The sequence below is a fragment of the Hyperoodon ampullatus genome, assembly GCF_949752795.1.
Source record: "Hyperoodon ampullatus genome assembly, chromosome: X".
Taxonomy (NCBI): domain Eukaryota; kingdom Metazoa; phylum Chordata; class Mammalia; order Artiodactyla; family Ziphiidae; genus Hyperoodon; species Hyperoodon ampullatus.
In genome coordinates, this window is record NC_136913.1 from 30,446,226 (window position 1) to 30,463,694 (window position 17,469).

Genomic DNA, 17,469 nt, shown 5'->3' on the forward strand with positions numbered 1-17,469 from the left:
ATCTGATGTACTAGCATGTGAGCTTCTGGAGGAAGATTCCATACACAGTAGGTCTCTGTATTCTTCACAGCAGCTATTTTGCTTTAATAAGTGTTTGTTCAGTGATATGGAATAAAATTCAATGGAATGGGGCTTCCCTGGTGGCGCAGAGGTTGAGAGTCCGCCTGCCGATGCAGGGGACGCGGGTTCGTGCCCCGGTCTGGGAGGATCCCACGTGCCGCGGAGCGGCTGGGCCCGTGAGCTATGGCCGCTGAGCCTGCGCGTCCGGAGCCTGTGCTCCGCAACGGGAAAGGCCACAACAGTGAGAGGCCCACATACCACAAAAAAAAAAAAAAAAAAAAAAAAAAAAAAAAAAAAAAAAAAATTCAATGGAATGAAATGAAATGTCAAATCCTTTGGCAGGATTACACCTAAATCTTCCCATTACATGACTATCTAGATCATTTTAAAGGTCATCAGAAGAGGCTATTTCACAGTCTTGGCAATCCAAATGTTTGTGATTAACTAAGCTTCAGTGAAAGGATAGGTGACTGAGCTTCTAAGAGGTCATTTAATTTGTATTAATCAGTACTTAACAAAGAACATTTACTGAAGTCGTAACACAGTGCACATGTCACGATGATACCTGCAAATTCTATATAACTTATATGGTAAGGATCTTGTTGATGTTGTTACTAAGTCAGTGTAACTAGTAACAAAAGTCTAAACTTCTCATAAGAACTGGTAACAGCTAGTAAACTAAGCTTTAAACCTCATCTCAGCGTGACTGTGCTACAAGACAAGATTCCCGAGTCAATTATTTTCTTTTTGATTAAAATACCCTCCAAAATAGCAAACTGCTTTCCCATTAATGAAAGTTCAAGCCCACATAAGACTTTTATTGTCCTCAATAATACTGTCACTCTTTCTAGGGAAATTCTTTCATTCCTTATCAACACCACTAATAAAATCTTTCTCTTAAGACAGAAATAACCAACCAGAATTATTTCTGACATGTTCCTTCACAAGAAGATTGAGAGCTTCAATTTGTTCACTCCCAAGAGAATCACTTTTGGGTGACTCAGATCTAAAGTAAACCTCTAAATTCTTTCCCCAAAGCAACAGCTATGAAGAATGACTGGTCTCTTCCAAATTTTGCAGCAAATTGAACTTTTCCCAGTTACCCCGAATTAACAGTTTGGCTAGATTTAATAGTAACCACCAATACAGGATCGATCATTTTACCTTGCCTAATTGGCAGATTCAGTAAAAGTGACTTATTTCCATGGAATTTTACAGTGGTTCAATTTCTAGCCTGCCTTGTAATAAAATGCTGTTGAAATGAAGATAGCGAAGGATGCTGCCACAGAACAGAGAGAAGCACATCTGTAATATGCACGGTGTACTTGCAAGATTTGCCCTCCAACTGAGAGAGACAGAGAGCGCGAGAGGGCACGCACACGCCAGAGTCCTCTGACCCGAGCAGAATTTAAATCCATTCCCAGAAACAAAACCTGAATCTCTTCTTTAATTCTGTCATCTGTAATCATCTCTTAAAAAAATAAAGAGGATGACTCAAGGATGTACTGTCTATGGATATGAAGCTAAAAAAACTAAATGTTATATTAGGTGAGAAGCATGGAGATGCAGCAGGGTGCAGTTACTTTCTGACTACTCCAAGGTTACTGATGTATTTCATTGTCAGAAGGAGAAATTTTCTTATTTTCATTCACTAACAATCCTTGGGAAGAAAAGCTGCAAAGTAAATCAGTGATTATTTAAATAAGGCTTTAGTTTGAATTCAGTTACCTAAAGAAAGAATATTTATTCCTTCTTCTGTTTTATGAAGCTTGGAAAGATTAACAAAAAAAATTTACTCCTTTTAGTGTATACTTCTAAGAAAACATACATGTTTCCCATTTAAATAAATTCAACTCCTTTATAAATTGTTTGATTTTGTCAAAAAATTTTCTTCTCATTGTAATTACTTTAAGTAACAAAAGAGAATTATCAACTGTCAGGCTTTCTCTTAGCTATGTAATATGTTTTTCCATTGTCTTAATTTTATTAAAAAAATAATATATTGTGAAGTGGGTTTAAACAGTTAAAGGTGGAAGATGGCCTCACTTTCTATGTCAGAAAACCAATTCCTTCTGCTTTTCCTTACACACTTATATGAATAAATCCTAGATGTAAATGATTACATAATCAACTTGCATATAGTTCTGTTGCTTTCTTTTTGTTTCAAATTATGCTCTTCAAAGCAATTTCATATTCATCAGAAAAGGCACATTTTCAAGTAATGGACAACTATTCAAATTTTATTACAATATTAGTCAGATACTTTCCATTCCATTCATTTTAAATCTTCCACAGCAAAGTGCAAAACCTTTCAGGTAATGGCAGAATATGAAGACCCTAGACAGCCTAACCTCAATGAAGGCTCTGTTCCTGGTTTCCAGATGAGACCTTTACTCGTAGTTGCCCTAAGTCATTCACCCTTATGGCTACCCTACCATTCTCTGCCACTTCTCTCCTTCTCTTCCTGGCTTCCTCCTTAGACTCCAGGCATCCAGTGCTGGCATCCATCCCCCTGATGTTCAATGTTACTGCCTGTAGTCTTGTCCTTGCCTGAAATGCTTCACATTCTAAAACTAGCCGAAACATTAAAACCATGACTGGAAGGAACACTAAAAATCAACTGGCTCAACACTTTTATTTCCAAAGTGAAAATATGGAGAACCTGAGAGATTCAATAATTTCTGAAAATTACATATTTAGTTAATGGTAAGCTGGGATAGTACTCTGGCTTCCCAGGCAAGAAGGTTGTCTTAGGTTGAGTTAGTTCCCAAACAGACCCTAAGCCAAATATTTGGGTACAAATAGTTTATCTGAGAAGTCATCTCAAGAGACATCATGAGTGGGTAGAACTGTGAGATAGTTTACCCCATGGACATCTGGGGCCCAGTCTTGCTGGGAAACCTCTGAGAAACTGGGAATTGAGAGATACCTTGGAATCATCCCGCCACTGGGCAAGGATTCTAGGGTACTTATCCATCATTTCCTGTCCCTCCTTGGTTAATGGCAGCTCTGGCAGCACTAACTACTTTTTGCCCATGTTCAAACTGGCTGAGACTCTCCTGTGGCCAGTGAATGCCTTCAGACAGAGAGGAAGCCACTGATATATACGGAAACTGTCTGCACGCAACTTCCAGTGTAGGCCAAGGGGAAGAGAATGCATACATGGTTTACCAGAGGAATGCATGATCACATAGAAAAAGTGGTCCAGTTCAAGGTCTAGCACTGGCTCTAACTTCTTTATCAGATGTTCAATTAAAACCTATGTGACAAGTGAACCTCTTTTAGTCACAATTTCCATGTGAAAATTAGAACACAGTTGATGCTTTATTTTTTCCCAACGGGGTAGCAGACGGGATTGCCATAGCTATAGCTCTCCCCAAACTGTTTTATCTTAAGCTGCTGTGGCCAAAGGATGGCTTTGGCTGCAGCAATAGCAAAAGCCAGCCCCATTCTTCACTGAACCTGAAGTTCATTAAATAAAAAACAGCTCTGGGATGTAAAAAGAAGGGTATCTTTCATCTGCATGAAAGAACTGTGAAGCTAGGTATGACAAAAAGTTATATATAAAAAAAAAGAATGAAGTTGGGTGAGACACAGATTTAGGAGGTATGAGTTGAGGGAGCAGATATTTCCTTTCAAAGCCATAAATCCAAGAAGCACAGAATCCTGAGTAGAGTTGTCAGATATGATCCAGGATGCCCAGTAAAATCTGAATTTCAGCTAAACAATAACTAATTTGGGACATATTTACACTAAAAAAAAAAGTTCATTGTTTATGTGAAGTTCAAATTTAACTAGGCTTCTTGTACTTTTATTTGCTAAATCTGGCAACCCTAATTTTGGGCCAATCATGAAGGTTCTTCTGTGTGTGTGTGTGTGTGTGAGTGAGAGAGAGAGAGATGATGGACTGAGCAAGGCTCTGTTCCTACAGTAAAACCCTGAGCTAGTTTTATAACGGTTATTAGAATGCAACACTGTCACAATTTGCAGATGACATGATTTTACATATAGAAAACCCTAAAGAGTCCACCAAAAAACTGTTAGAACTAATAAATGAATTCAGTAAAGTCACAGGGTATAAAATCAATATCCAAAAACCTGTTGCATTTCTATACACTGACAACAAACTATAAGAAAGACAATTCTTTTAAAAAAAACCCATTTAAGATTTCATCAAAAAGAATAAAATGCTTAGCAATAAATTTAACCAAGGAGGTGAAAGACCTGTATGCTGAAAACTGTAAGACACTGATGAAAGAAACCGAAGAAGACACAAATAAATGGAAAGGTATGCCATGCTCATTGAATGGAAGAATACTGTTACAATGTCCATATACCCAAAGCGATCAAGGGATTCAATGCAATCCCTATCAAAATTCCAATCACATTTTTCATGGAAATAAAACAAACAATCCTAAAATTTGTATGGAACCACAAAAGGCCCCAAATAGCCAAAGCAATCTTGAGAAAGAAGAACAAAGCTGGAGACATCAAGCTACCTGGTTTCAATTTATATTACAAAACTATAGTAATCAAAACAGTATGGTATTGGCATAAAAAAACAGACACATAGATCAGTGGAACAGAATAGAGAGCCCAGAAATAAACCCATGCATAAATAGTCAATTAGTTTACAACAAAGGCACTCAGAATATACAAGGGGGAAAGGACAGTCTCTTCAATAAGTGGTGCTGGGAAAACTGGACAGCACATGCAAAAGAGTGAAATTAGACTTCTATCTTTTACCTTACACAAAAATTAACTCAAAATGGATTAAAGACTTTAATGTAAGACCTGAAACCATAAAACCCCTAGAAGAAATCATAAGTGGTAAGCTCCTTGACATTAGTCGTGGAAATGATTTTTTGGATCTGAGTACAAAAGCAAAGGGAACAAAAGCAAAAATAAGAAGTGAGACTACATCAAACTAAAAAGCTTCTGCACAGCAAAGGAAACCATCAACAAAATGAAAAGGCAACCTACCAAATGGGAGAAAATACTTGCAAATCACATATCTGATAAGGGATTAAAATCCAAAATATATGACGAACTCATACACCTCAAAAGCAAAAAATATATATATATATATATGATTAAAAAATGTTCAGAGGAACTGGATATTTTTCCAAAGAAAACATATGAATGGCCAAAAGGCACATGAAAAGATGCTCAACATCACTAATCAGGGAAATGCATAGTCAAAACCACTATTATCAAAAAGACAAGAAATAGGGCTTCCCTGGTGGCGCAGTGGTTGAGAGTCCGCCTGCCGATGCAGGGGACACGGGTTCGTGCCCCGGTCTGGGAAGATCCCACGTGCCGCGGAGCGGCTGGGCCCGTGAGCCATGGCCGCTGGGCCTGTGCGTCCGGAGCCTGTGCTCCGCAACGGGAGAGGCCACAACAGTGAGAGGCCCACATAACGCAAAAAAAAAAAAAAAAAAAAAAGACAAGAAATAACAAGTGTTGGGGAGAATGTAGAGAAAGGGGGATCCTCATGCACTGTTGGTGGGAATGTAAACTAGTGCAGCCACTGTGGAAAACGGTATGGCTGTTCTCCAAAAAATTAAAAATAAAACTTACATATGATCCAGCAATTCCACTTCTGGATATTTATTTGAAGGAAACAAAAACACTACCTCGAAAAGATATCTGCACCCCCATGTTCACTGCAGCATTATTCACAATAGCCAAGACATGGAAACAACCTAAGTGTCTATTGATGGATGAATGGATAAAGAAAGTGTGGTGTATATGTACATTGGAATGTTGTATATATTCCATAAAAAGACATAAAAAATAATAAAATCTTGGCTCTTTGTGACAAATTGGATGGACCTTGAGGGAATTATGGTAAGCAAAATAAGTTAGACAAAAACAAACACTATGATTTCAAGTATATGTGGAATCTAAAAACCATTTCAAACAAACAAACAAAACAAAACTTACAGATGCAGAGAACAGAATGGTGGTTGCCAGGGTGGAGGGGGCTTGGGGACTGGGTGAAATGGGTGAATGGGGTCAAGAGGTACAAACTTGCAGTTACAAAATAAGTAAGTCATGGGGGTGTAATGTAGAACATGGTAACTATAATCAATAATATTGTAGTGCATATTTAAAATTTGCCAAGAAAGTAAATATTAAAAGCTCTCTTCACAAGAAAAAAAAATTCTAACTTTATATGGTGGTGGATGTTAACTAGACTTATTGTGGTGGTCATTTTGCAATATATACAAATATTGAATCATTTTGTTGCACACCTGAAATGAATATAATGTCATATGTCAGTTATACCTCAATTAAAAAATGGAAGCTGAAAAGAAAAGAAATATTTCTGTAGAAATTCTAATCACAGAAACAATAAATGCTTTCTGGCAACCAGGGAGCATAACTGTAAGTGTTCAAATAAACTGAAGAAAGGTAAGATGGAAATATTAAAATTATTAGATGCTATATTTTATAGGAAAGCTATGTTACAGATGTTCATTTTTCATCAAGCTTGGCCTGCTCTAAGACCTTATGAATCAAAGGTAAAGCCATGTTTAAAAAATCTTGCCTTATTACTTAAACTTGCTTTGCAGGTAATCCCTACAGAGACCCTCTTCTAAGAAACCAAAACTTTAATAAATCACATAGCCGGCATTGTTCTCTTCCAGGAATATATTTGATTTTTTTCAAATATGAAAAGCCTAGCTATTTTGTATTTGAAAAAGTAAACATCGCAAAAAGTATTAGGTAAGAATTATTTTAAAACTCTCCTCAATTGAAGCTTTAATTCTTTCTTATCTGTAAACCATGGCATGTCTATGCACGTAATACACATATACACTTAGTTTGTTTTTCAGATGAAAACAAATAGCATAAAATACACTAACCTTATGTTGTTGTACTTGGCGTTTTAGGTCCTCAAGATCAGGTCCAAAGGGTTCCTTTTCCATTTTCCTTGTTCTCTCTTCTGTTTTTGTTAGCCAGTCATGTAACTCTTTCAGTTGCTGATTCTGGAGATCCATTAGAACTTTATGTAAACTGAAAATTTGAAAGATGCCTATTATTGCCTCTGTCAAAACAACTTTACTTACTATTATTAAACCTATTACTAGGTAAAACTATTGACATTTATAACTAAATGTGTGTTCACATGGTTTGGCATTGTTGGACATTAAGAAGGAAGGTAAATAAAGCCCATAATCAATCACCTCTGAAGAAATTCTTTCTTTAACTTATTATAGTTCACACATCCCAATTTTTAGAAAGTTTCACATAGCTAACTAAATGTGAACATGCTAAATAAAGTGTGAGCCATCTCTGGTAATTGAGTTAGTAGTATATCCTGGCAATCATTTGTTTATATATCCATTATTTTAATTTTAATACGTGTGGTGATAAAAGATGGCCACAAAATTCTTTGTCATGCCATCAAGAGATGGAGTCCATTTTCCATGCTCATGAATATGGAGTGGCCTTGTGATTTGTTCTGACCAACAGAATGTGGCAAAAGTGACGCTATATGAGTTCCAAGCATAGACTGTAAAAGAACAGGTAGCTTTTGTATTCTCTCTGTTAGAACCCAGCTGCCATGCTGTAAGGAAGCCCAAGCTAGACTACTGAATGATTAGAGACCATCTTGAAAGTAACTCTGGAGGATAAAATGCTCTCTTAGAAGTTGAGCTTCCTGATGAATGAAGCCCAATGAGTGACCCCAGCCATACCACGATTGCAGAACAACAACCTAGATGAGCCCTGCCCATATTCCTGATCTACAGAATCACGATATAATTATAAACTTTTGTATTAAGCCACTAAGTTTTGGAGTCATTTGTTATGTAGAAATAGATAAGTCAAAGAATGCTTTTTTGTTTTTTTTTTCCAAAGATGTATACAATAGGGTAATGTAATTAGCTATTACCAATGGGTAATGGATTTAAAGTCCAAAGGCTTGCTTTTGGTTCACAGCCTGGCTATATGCCCTAGAACTAACTTCTTAAACGTTCTCAATTTGGATACTGGCATCAGGGACGTGAGACAATATCTTGCTTATCAATCACATAATTTCATGGTGAGGATGAAAGTTAAAATTTAGGTTATTTCATCCATTAATTCAACAAAAAGTTGAGACTCAAATGAGAACTATTAGTACTTGTTTTAAGGTAAATATTCTTCATGAAGGCATGTTTAAAGCATTTTTGAAAACCATAGTATACTGCACACTGATCTCTTTATGTCAATAAAGAGGACATAATTCGTTAGAAATTTATTATTCTGATTTATAAAATCTTTACAAGACATTTCCGTTAGTCAGCATGTTTAAACATACAAAATACACACATAACTGAGAGTGTTTTAAAATAATTTAGATTATACAATTTACCATTACACCTTTCACCTTATAGAGACACATGTCCCCTGAGGCACACTGTAATCAGAAGTCTATGAGAACAAGCTTTCATTTATCAAACACAAGAAGTAGATGTTTTATTTTTATGGGAAACAACATAGATGAAGCATCCATTTAAGTGGAAGCAAAAACTCAAAAGTTGCTAGTTTAAGTCTCTTAGAAAATGAACACCATCCTGACATTGCAAGGTATATAAATCTTTTACTTTATTGGTTCAGTCTATCCCTTGAGAACTGACTTGATAATAAGATTTCATGAGAATTGGCTGCAATATCATTCCTTGTGTTTGTTGTTTTTCCTGCCCCGTTTGTTGTTACATTGAGCTAAAAATCTCACAATGTATAAAGAAAAAATCCCATATTATTACTTATACTTGAAGAAATATTTCAAGTCTAACACACATGTGTTAGTGTTAATAAGGGATTTCATTTAAAAATATCATTTAACTTTTTTTTTTTTTTTTTTTACTTTTGGACAGACGTTTCATTCAACAAATATTCACTGAGTTCCATATCTGTGCTGGAAACTCCTGTTTGTTAGGAACAGACAAAAGAAAATATCCTTATATTCAAGTAGCTTAGAGACTTTTATGGAAATTCATACATCAACAATTATAATAGTACAAGGAAATCATTATAATTAGATTTATATACATTCAGAGGAGACATAAAATCAGCTCCAAGTTGACCTGGGATCATTATGAATGGTGTCATTACACAACACATAGCCTGAGAGTTGAGACTTAAAAAACTGAGTCATACACTTATTAAATGTAAAATTATTGAGTACTTAGACATTATGAATGGAGAGGTGAGAAAGACCCACACAGCCCATTACAGTCACAGATCTTACATTCTGAGGATGGGGGCCACAGATAATATATAGCTCATTAAGCCATTAGTTAATTTAATTGTGATCATACTATGAAATGAGAGTAACTGAACTGAGTCTGTGAGGTAAGGAAAGGCTTTTCTGAAGCACTAATATTTGAATAACTCTAAAGTCTGAAGTAAGAGGAAGTAGTGAAGAGGAAGGGGTAAACACTTTCTAAATAGAAGGAATCACCTGTGCAAACGTCCTGAGGCATCAGAAAGGACCAGGAAGGCCAATACAGCTTGACGATATAAGGTGTGGGAGAGTTATACAATGTCATACCCTACACTAATCCATGGGTTCTGGGAAATTTCTTGAGCTCTGCCTGAAAATCTTAAGTCTGAACCTCGAATAATCTTTTATGTTTAATAGTGGTTTCATCTTATAAACCTGGATTCAGAGACTAACCGATAAGAATGGATATCCAATAAGCACACTTTGTCAGGTATTGCATCTTTTATAGGTGGAATGTAGGAATGTGTAATTGAAGGTTCTTGGAGAAGGGGCCGGCATAACTGGGTGGCAGATGTTGTATGAGGACACTCGGTGTGCAGCCTGTGTGGTTCAATATTTTAATGACTGGTACAATTACATCAGTATTTCCCAGACAAATAGATCCCTGCTTTTCCTCTCTAGACCAATGGCTCTCAAAGTGTGGTTCCTGAACCAATAGCATCATCCTATCCCCTTGGGGGATATCTTAGTGCACGCGCACGAGTGTGTGTACACACACACAGAGCTTATGTGTGTGTATACATATATATTCATATATAGTGTGTATATATATATATATGATTTTAAAGTATATATGAAATAATATGGCTTAGGATGAAAATTAAGTAAAAATTAAGTAAAAAATGATTATTTTAAGGGAAAGTATTTAATGTATAATGATAAAGACAAGTGCAGAAATGGAAGAAATTGTGAAGGTGGAGCATGATTAACTTGTCTTTGAAAAACACTCAATAATTACATTTGGTCCTCATTATCACCTAATGAGGTAGCTAATACTGTTGTTATTTTATTTCTGAGGACACTGTAACTTGGAAAGGTTAAAGAACTTGCCCAATGTCTCTCACAGACATGTTAAGTCTGTATATAAATGGTAAGCTGTGACCCAAGTCTGTGCTCTTTTTTTTTTTTTTTGCGGTACGCGGGCCTCTCACTGTTGTGGCCTCTCCCGTTGCAGAGCACAGGCTCCGGATGCGCAGGCCCAGCGGCCACGGCCCACGGGCCCAGCTGCTCTGCGGCATGTGGGATCCTCCCAGACCGGGGCACGAACCCGTGTCCCCTGCATCAACAGGCGGACTCTCAACCACTTCGCCACCAGGGAAGCCCCAAGTCTGTGCTCTTAACCTTGAATTATTTTCCTTCTTCATGGATAAAATGTTGTATTAGGTTGGGTCATATGAAGTTGCTGGTACTTGAGGTTTTTATTCCATGAAAATGACAATTTAATTTTGTTCAACCTAAAATACTATTAAAATGAGAAAGTCAGTCCACATTTCCAACTAACATTCTCAAGATGCAAATAAGTTAGGGAAATTTATCAAATTCATAAAATAAAAATCTACCACCCACAGGCAAGGAAAGAGTTTGCATTTTTCTTGGTTTCAATTTATGGTTTTCAAGTGGTCATTTAGAAAGGGACATAAAATCAAAAGGAGAATGGAGCATAAATATGACTGGCACTAGAGAGAGGAGGTAGGAGAATTGTAATAAAATAGCTCCAGACAGGAGATGGTCCTGACAAAGTCTAGAGGCAGAAGGATGCAGGATATGATACTACGAACTGCTGCAGCCAATGTCCAATTGTAAAAAGCATAGGTGGACAGAGGGAGACTAGCAAAAGCAATACACTGAAAGAAGCTGGGACTCTGATGGCACAACTGAGTCACAGACTTAATGGTCTTGAGTCACCCCACCTGTAAATTTATTGTAATAAGATAATAGATATCCTTATGGTTTTAAGCATTGCTTCCCAAACTTTAATGTGTATATGACTCACATGCTTAGTGCATCTTATTACGGATTCTAAGGCAGTGGGTCTGAGAAGAGGGCTGAGATTCTTCATTTCTAACAAACGCCCAGGGGATGCCAATGTTGCTGGTGCATGGATCACACTTTAAGGAGCAATGCTACAAACCACTTTGAGTTGGGCTATTTGTTAGTTACAGTAAAAGGCATCTTAAGGTATACCGTTTTTCAGGGCTTCCCTGGTGGCGCAGTGGTAGAGAGTCCACCTGCCAATGCAGGGGACATGGGTTCATGCCCCGGTCCGGGAAGATCCCACATGCCACGGAACGGCTGGGCCCGTAAGCCATGGCCGCTGAGCCTGCACATCCGGAGCCTGTGCGTCTGGAGCCTGTGCTCCGCAACGGGAGAGGCCACAACAGTGAGAGGCCCGCATACCACAAAAAAAAAAAAAAAAAAAGGTATACCGTTTTTCAAATAATTTTATTGGAGATCTGTCTCTCACCTCACACCCACTGTGGGAACATTAGCTTCCTTAACATGAAAGAAATCAATGCAAACATAGGATCTGCTTTACAGAGATGCTGTTGGACCCTGGGAAAGCATTTATTCCCTAACCAGTACCGTCCAGTAGAATCTTCTACAATAATGTAAATGTTGTAGATCTGCACTCTCCAATACTGTAGCCACTATAGCCATGAGTGGTTATTGTGCACTTGAAATATGGCTAGTGTGACTGAGAAACTGAAATTTTACCTATACCTAACTATAATAATTTAATTTCACAATTAAATAGCTACATGTGGCTACTGGCTACAGTATTAGAACAACTCTAAACCAACAGATAATTGGATTTACAACAGCAAAAAAATCCTTATTTGAAGTCTTTACCATACCATTTCTTTATGCAATGCAGTATTTATAAGGAATGATATTCTGAGTTAAGGAATCTAGCAATAAATATGAACAGCAATTTTTGATACTTCCATTCTCTAGACACAAACTTATAAATGCCAGAAGTGTACATGTTTTTATTAATTTCAGCCTATATTTGATACTCTTAAGAGTGTTTCTTGGGCTTTATGGTAATACATTATAAAAAAGGTGTAAAAATACTTACAAAAAATTAATCATGTATGTAAAAGTACAGACTTTATAAATCCTAGGGGATTACAGTTAAAAATTACAAAATTACCAAGAATGGTAAACCCTTTAGGAAGACAAGTTCTCAAGCCCAATTTCCTAGACTTAGTAATTATTTGTTTATATGCAATTCTTAAATAAGAAATACAACTAACAGAAGAAGGTAAAGTATTATTGTGAATTTCCAGATTACAAAAGAATCACCAGCGATGTTCAATTAACATGTTATAAATTCACAATATAATCCCATGATTTAAGTTGTCAATAAAACATATAGTTGGCCAGTGTGAATTAGAGAAACTGAATTAACAAGACATTTTTAAACTCATGCCATTTAGTAACTAAAATCATACTGATACAAACTAAAATTAATTTATTCACTTATTCAAACTGTTGGCTTGAAAATCTTAGCAAAATGGTTTTAATGAATAGATTACAGAGTTCTGATTTTACCTCAGGAATTGCTTACACGCAACCAGATGCTCCCAGAATGCTGACATATGCTTAAACGTGTAGCTATATAAACCCTATAAACCCCCATATATGGGTTTTTATTTCATTTACTCTATTAATAAAGTGGCCATTGAAGGTGATGTTTAAGTCCAGTTTTTATTCAAATTATCACATAAAGGTGAATTAGTGGAATTTATCTCTAGCCAGGTGATTCCAATGAACACCCAGGGTTAAAAATTATTGTATTGGTTCTCAGGACTCAGGCATAATTTTTACATCAGCCCTGGGATGCTCACAAGTGGCAAATGTTTTGGTAGCTGACCCCAGGCAGCATGGCCACAAAAGGAACCAGAGGCATGGAGATAATATGGACGTAGGTTTATGGTGAATAAAAATGTCTTTACCCAATTATTTATAAACTAATAATACTTTATAAGTAGTACATTATCTATTAAATAGTAATTCTGACCTTGCACAATTTGGGACTTATAAATAAAATTTTATTTGTGAGTAACAAATTATATTCATCATTTGTCAGACAATAAAGGTATTACTGTAATTAATACTAATGATGCAGGAACTGATATTAGCCCCAATTTACCGATGGGGGAACAAAGGTTTACCTGAGTCAAAAGGCAAGCAAGGGGAGGTGGGAATGTGGGAATCAGGTATTTTGGCCCTGGGGTCTGCTTCACCATTATGTTATATTACCTGTACAAATGATACTTTTTTAGAGGTAACTTTTGTATCTATTCCTCATTTCATTTATGTCAGTGATTATCAAGAAGGAAAAATAGAAGAAAAAAGAAGGTCATTTACTGAGATTTTCTAGATTTTTGTCATTAATAGATAATTTTACTCTTTCTTCTCACCAAAACAAGGGGACATTATGAGGTTTACATTAATAACAGAAACCACCATACACTTTGAGACCCGGTTCCCGTCAAACATATGGTGACAAAGTAAAATGAATGACCAGACATTTTAAATATTTATAATGTTTCATTAAATGTAAGAAACAGAAAATCTGATATATTCCAGGCAAAAAAAGCAAACATTGCTTTAAAATAGAAAAACAATATTGATAAATTCAAGAAAACTTTCAGTCACATATGTACAAATACATAAAGGGTTTCTGTTGTCTGGCAGTAATGGATGGGCCATATAAAGCATATCAGTATTTTTCAACTCTCAAGGTTTAGAACATTTATCAAAGGTCACTGAATGCCCTGTGAAACATAAGGCTTAAAACTAAGAATCCAATAAAGTAATGACCCCCAAATGCATAAGACTTTCACCATCACTGTCACCTCTACTTGACCACCTTTACTGTCACCACCTCCACCACCAATTTCTGCCAGTTCCCATACTAAATTTCTTAAAGTCTATCACCAGAATCTGTGCAGGTGCTTAATCCCTCCTGCTCCCCTGCACCTCCTTGCCTCAAAAAGGCCATTCTCTTTCCTCCAAGTCCTAACCACACCTTAAAAGACCCAGCTGCAAAGCCTGACACTGGACAGTGGTCTTCTGTCTCTAAATCTTAGGCTCTAGTATAGTAGGAGTTTCCATTGGAGAATGAAGTGAGGCAACAGTCTAACAGAATCATATGAAGAGTTTCTTTTTTTCCCCAAAACAAATGTGTCCATCCTCTTCTCTACAACACCACCACTCCCACCAATCGGTACACTGATGTCTTGGGCCAGGGAAGAAAGCAAGGAGAACAGGTCAGGCACATTTTTCAAAAGCTCCCACTAATTCTCACACTTACTGTTCTATTATACCCTGCAACCTGGTAGTGGAGGCCACAGTTTTTATTCTACAGCCTCACAATAAATATTTTAGAAAGAACTCACCTGCAAAGTTTCTCTTCCAACAACAGAAATGAAACTTTCGATTCTCCCTCAAAATCAAACGTGTATTAGTATTTATTTTTCCACTGAATGGAGTATGAAAAACAGTATTGTGTTCAAAAAGGACTCTGTGAAACAAAAATGCACCACTGTATTTCTTTTTGGATTGTACTGGGATTTACTGAATTAACAAATGAGTTCCAGGAATGTCTGACTTCTTATTTGCCAGTATCTCTGAGTAAAGAGGAGGCCCATGTGGTCCTGGCTCACCCTATACTGAGGATGATGTTCGTAAACCAGCTTAAGGTGTGGAGGATCACTTATTGGGGCCCCAACTTGGGCCATTCCTGGGTCCTGATTTCTGCCACCTCACCTCCAAAAGGGAGCTCTGTCACATGAAGCACCTAGCAATCCCCCAAGACTAAAGCAGCCATGAATGGGGCCACTTTCCCAGTGACCACAGAGAAGCAAGGGCCAGGGGATGATGCTACCTCAGCCACTTCCCTCAACTGGAACGGAAGAGGGGCATACATCATGTAGGACTACCGGGGGGTTTTATAATAAATCTCAAAAGTGAACTAGTGTTTAATGTCTCTGAGAACAAAATCAAACCAAACTTTCCTTTCCACTTGGATTTTGATGCTATTTTATTCCTCCAGCCAAATAGCTTAACAACAGTTTAATTACTGAGATTCTTCAACTATCCAGAGCAATATTAAAGTTCAAAATGCAAACAAATTCATTTGCATTTTGACAGCATAAATTCAAAATAGTAACAGTAACATAATAAAGAAGCTGCATGGTTGGATGCAATAGATTCTTGTGGCAAATACACTATGGCAACACTCAATTCAATCTTCCTGATTAAATACTTACAAAGTGGGTGAAGAAACTCTCAGATGTCATCACAAACCAAAGGTGACTCTTAAATACGACTGGAAGTCTGTTTAAATTATCTCTAGTAAAAATGGGGTATGCTGACACTCTAAGATCATATTAATTTATGCAATAGAAACCCACTCTCAACTTCAAAAATTATGTCACTACATAATATCTGGCATACACTAGACATACAATAAATATTTCTTGAATGCATAAATAATATCACTTATCAATCAGACATAAGACAATATAGTACAAAAATGTATACATTTTTCCAATCAGAAATACCAGAATTAAGATTATAAAAACGTCAACTTCCATTAAATCTGCTCCTGTTGAGACAGTCCACTGATTTAATTTGAATCAGTTTTCTAGCCATAAATGAGAATAGCAACACTTTACCTGACACATTGTTTCTCAAACATGCCGAGCTCATTCCTGCCTTGGGATCTTGCCATTTGCTTCCCTTTGGCACAGCTATTAGCATGGCCATTCCCTCCCCTCGTTTAGGCCTCTTCTTAAATATTACCTCATCAGGGAGGCCTTCCCTAACTGACCACGCACCCACAGTAACACAACGTTTCACTCTCTAAATCTATCCCCTGCCTTTTTTCCCCCTTTTTATCATTTAATGCCATCTGCTATGATATAAATATTTTACATATTTTTTAATTGTCTGTCTCCTCCCACGAACAAGGCATGCTCAATAAGAGAGGGATTTAGTCTGTTCTGTCCACTGATATTTCCCCAGTATCTAAAATGGTGCAGGGAACACAGGAGGTAAGAATTGTTAGTTAGATGGATGAATGAATGATTGAGCTTAATTTTCTAATTATCATTATTTATCTTTCTGAAAAAGCAGTGTTCCAAAAAATGCTACTCTCGACTCTCATTTCTCTGAATTCCAGAGATTTGGCTTTCCTATTTATAATTTAAACTATGAGAGTCACATACTTTATATTATCGGAACAAGTTGTGTCCATTTTTTTTTTTTGGCCATACCACGTGGCTTGTGGGATTTTAGCTCCCCGACCAGGGACTGAACCCGGGCCCTCACCCTCTGTCCACATTTTAACTGTGTGTTGTTTACAGAAAAGATTGTCATGGCCGGCCATATCAATTTAAACCTGATCAACTTACTGTATGTTAATAACTGCTGCTTATTAGGCCAATAATGAATTGTCAATACTCTCACATTGTCTCTATTGTATATTCTTTCACAAGAATTTTGCTATTCCATGTCAACATTTGAGGAATGAACGTGACATCACCAGCACCATTTCTGGAGCTTCTGAGAAAGTAGTTAATATGTTTGGCCCACCTCGGTTGATAGAAAAATCGGGTGCTTAGGAATCACCTGAGCTCTCGTAAAATTACAGATTCTGATTCTGTTGTATGAGGGCTGAGATTCTGCATTTTTGACTACGTCTCAGGTGACGTTGTTGCTAGTGGTTCCTGAACCACCTTGATCTCCAAGGAGTTCTTATTTTAACATGATTAGAAGAAAAAAATGTATTAATGAAACCATGAAATAAAATGACAAGTGAGTCTAAGATTACACACTGTTAAAAAAAGTTCACTGCAACAAATTCATTTAACAGATTAGAACTACTTAAGAAATTAATTCATTTATTCATCCATTCATTCAGATATTCACATGTGCAATATGTTAGTCACTTCACTTGGGAGAAAACAACCCACCCATTTGTTCAGCAACTCTTTTGCTCTATTCACTCTCACATGTTATCTCATTTCCAGGTTGGAAGAGACATTTGAAAGAGAGAGAAAAAAAAAAGATGAGCCAGAGTTGTTAGACATATTTTTCTCTCCAGCCAAACTGTA

At 36.9% G+C, this 17,469-nt stretch overlaps 1 protein-coding gene across 3 annotated transcripts in view; it reads right to left on the minus strand.

Annotated features, from left to right (window-relative positions):
* DMD (dystrophin) overlaps window positions 1-17,469 on the minus strand; it is a gene marked incomplete at both ends in the record, with an annotated part of 2,093,893 nt that overhangs the window by 1,474,157 nt on the left and 602,267 nt on the right. For all 3 annotated transcript variants that reach the window (XM_079728248.1, XM_079728247.1, XM_079728246.1), the window contains one exon: window positions 6,933-7,083. In XM_079728248.1, coding sequence (XP_079584374.1) covers window positions 6,933-7,083 — 151 coding nt within the window. The remainder of the gene's footprint in view (window positions 1-6,932; window positions 7,084-17,469) is intronic.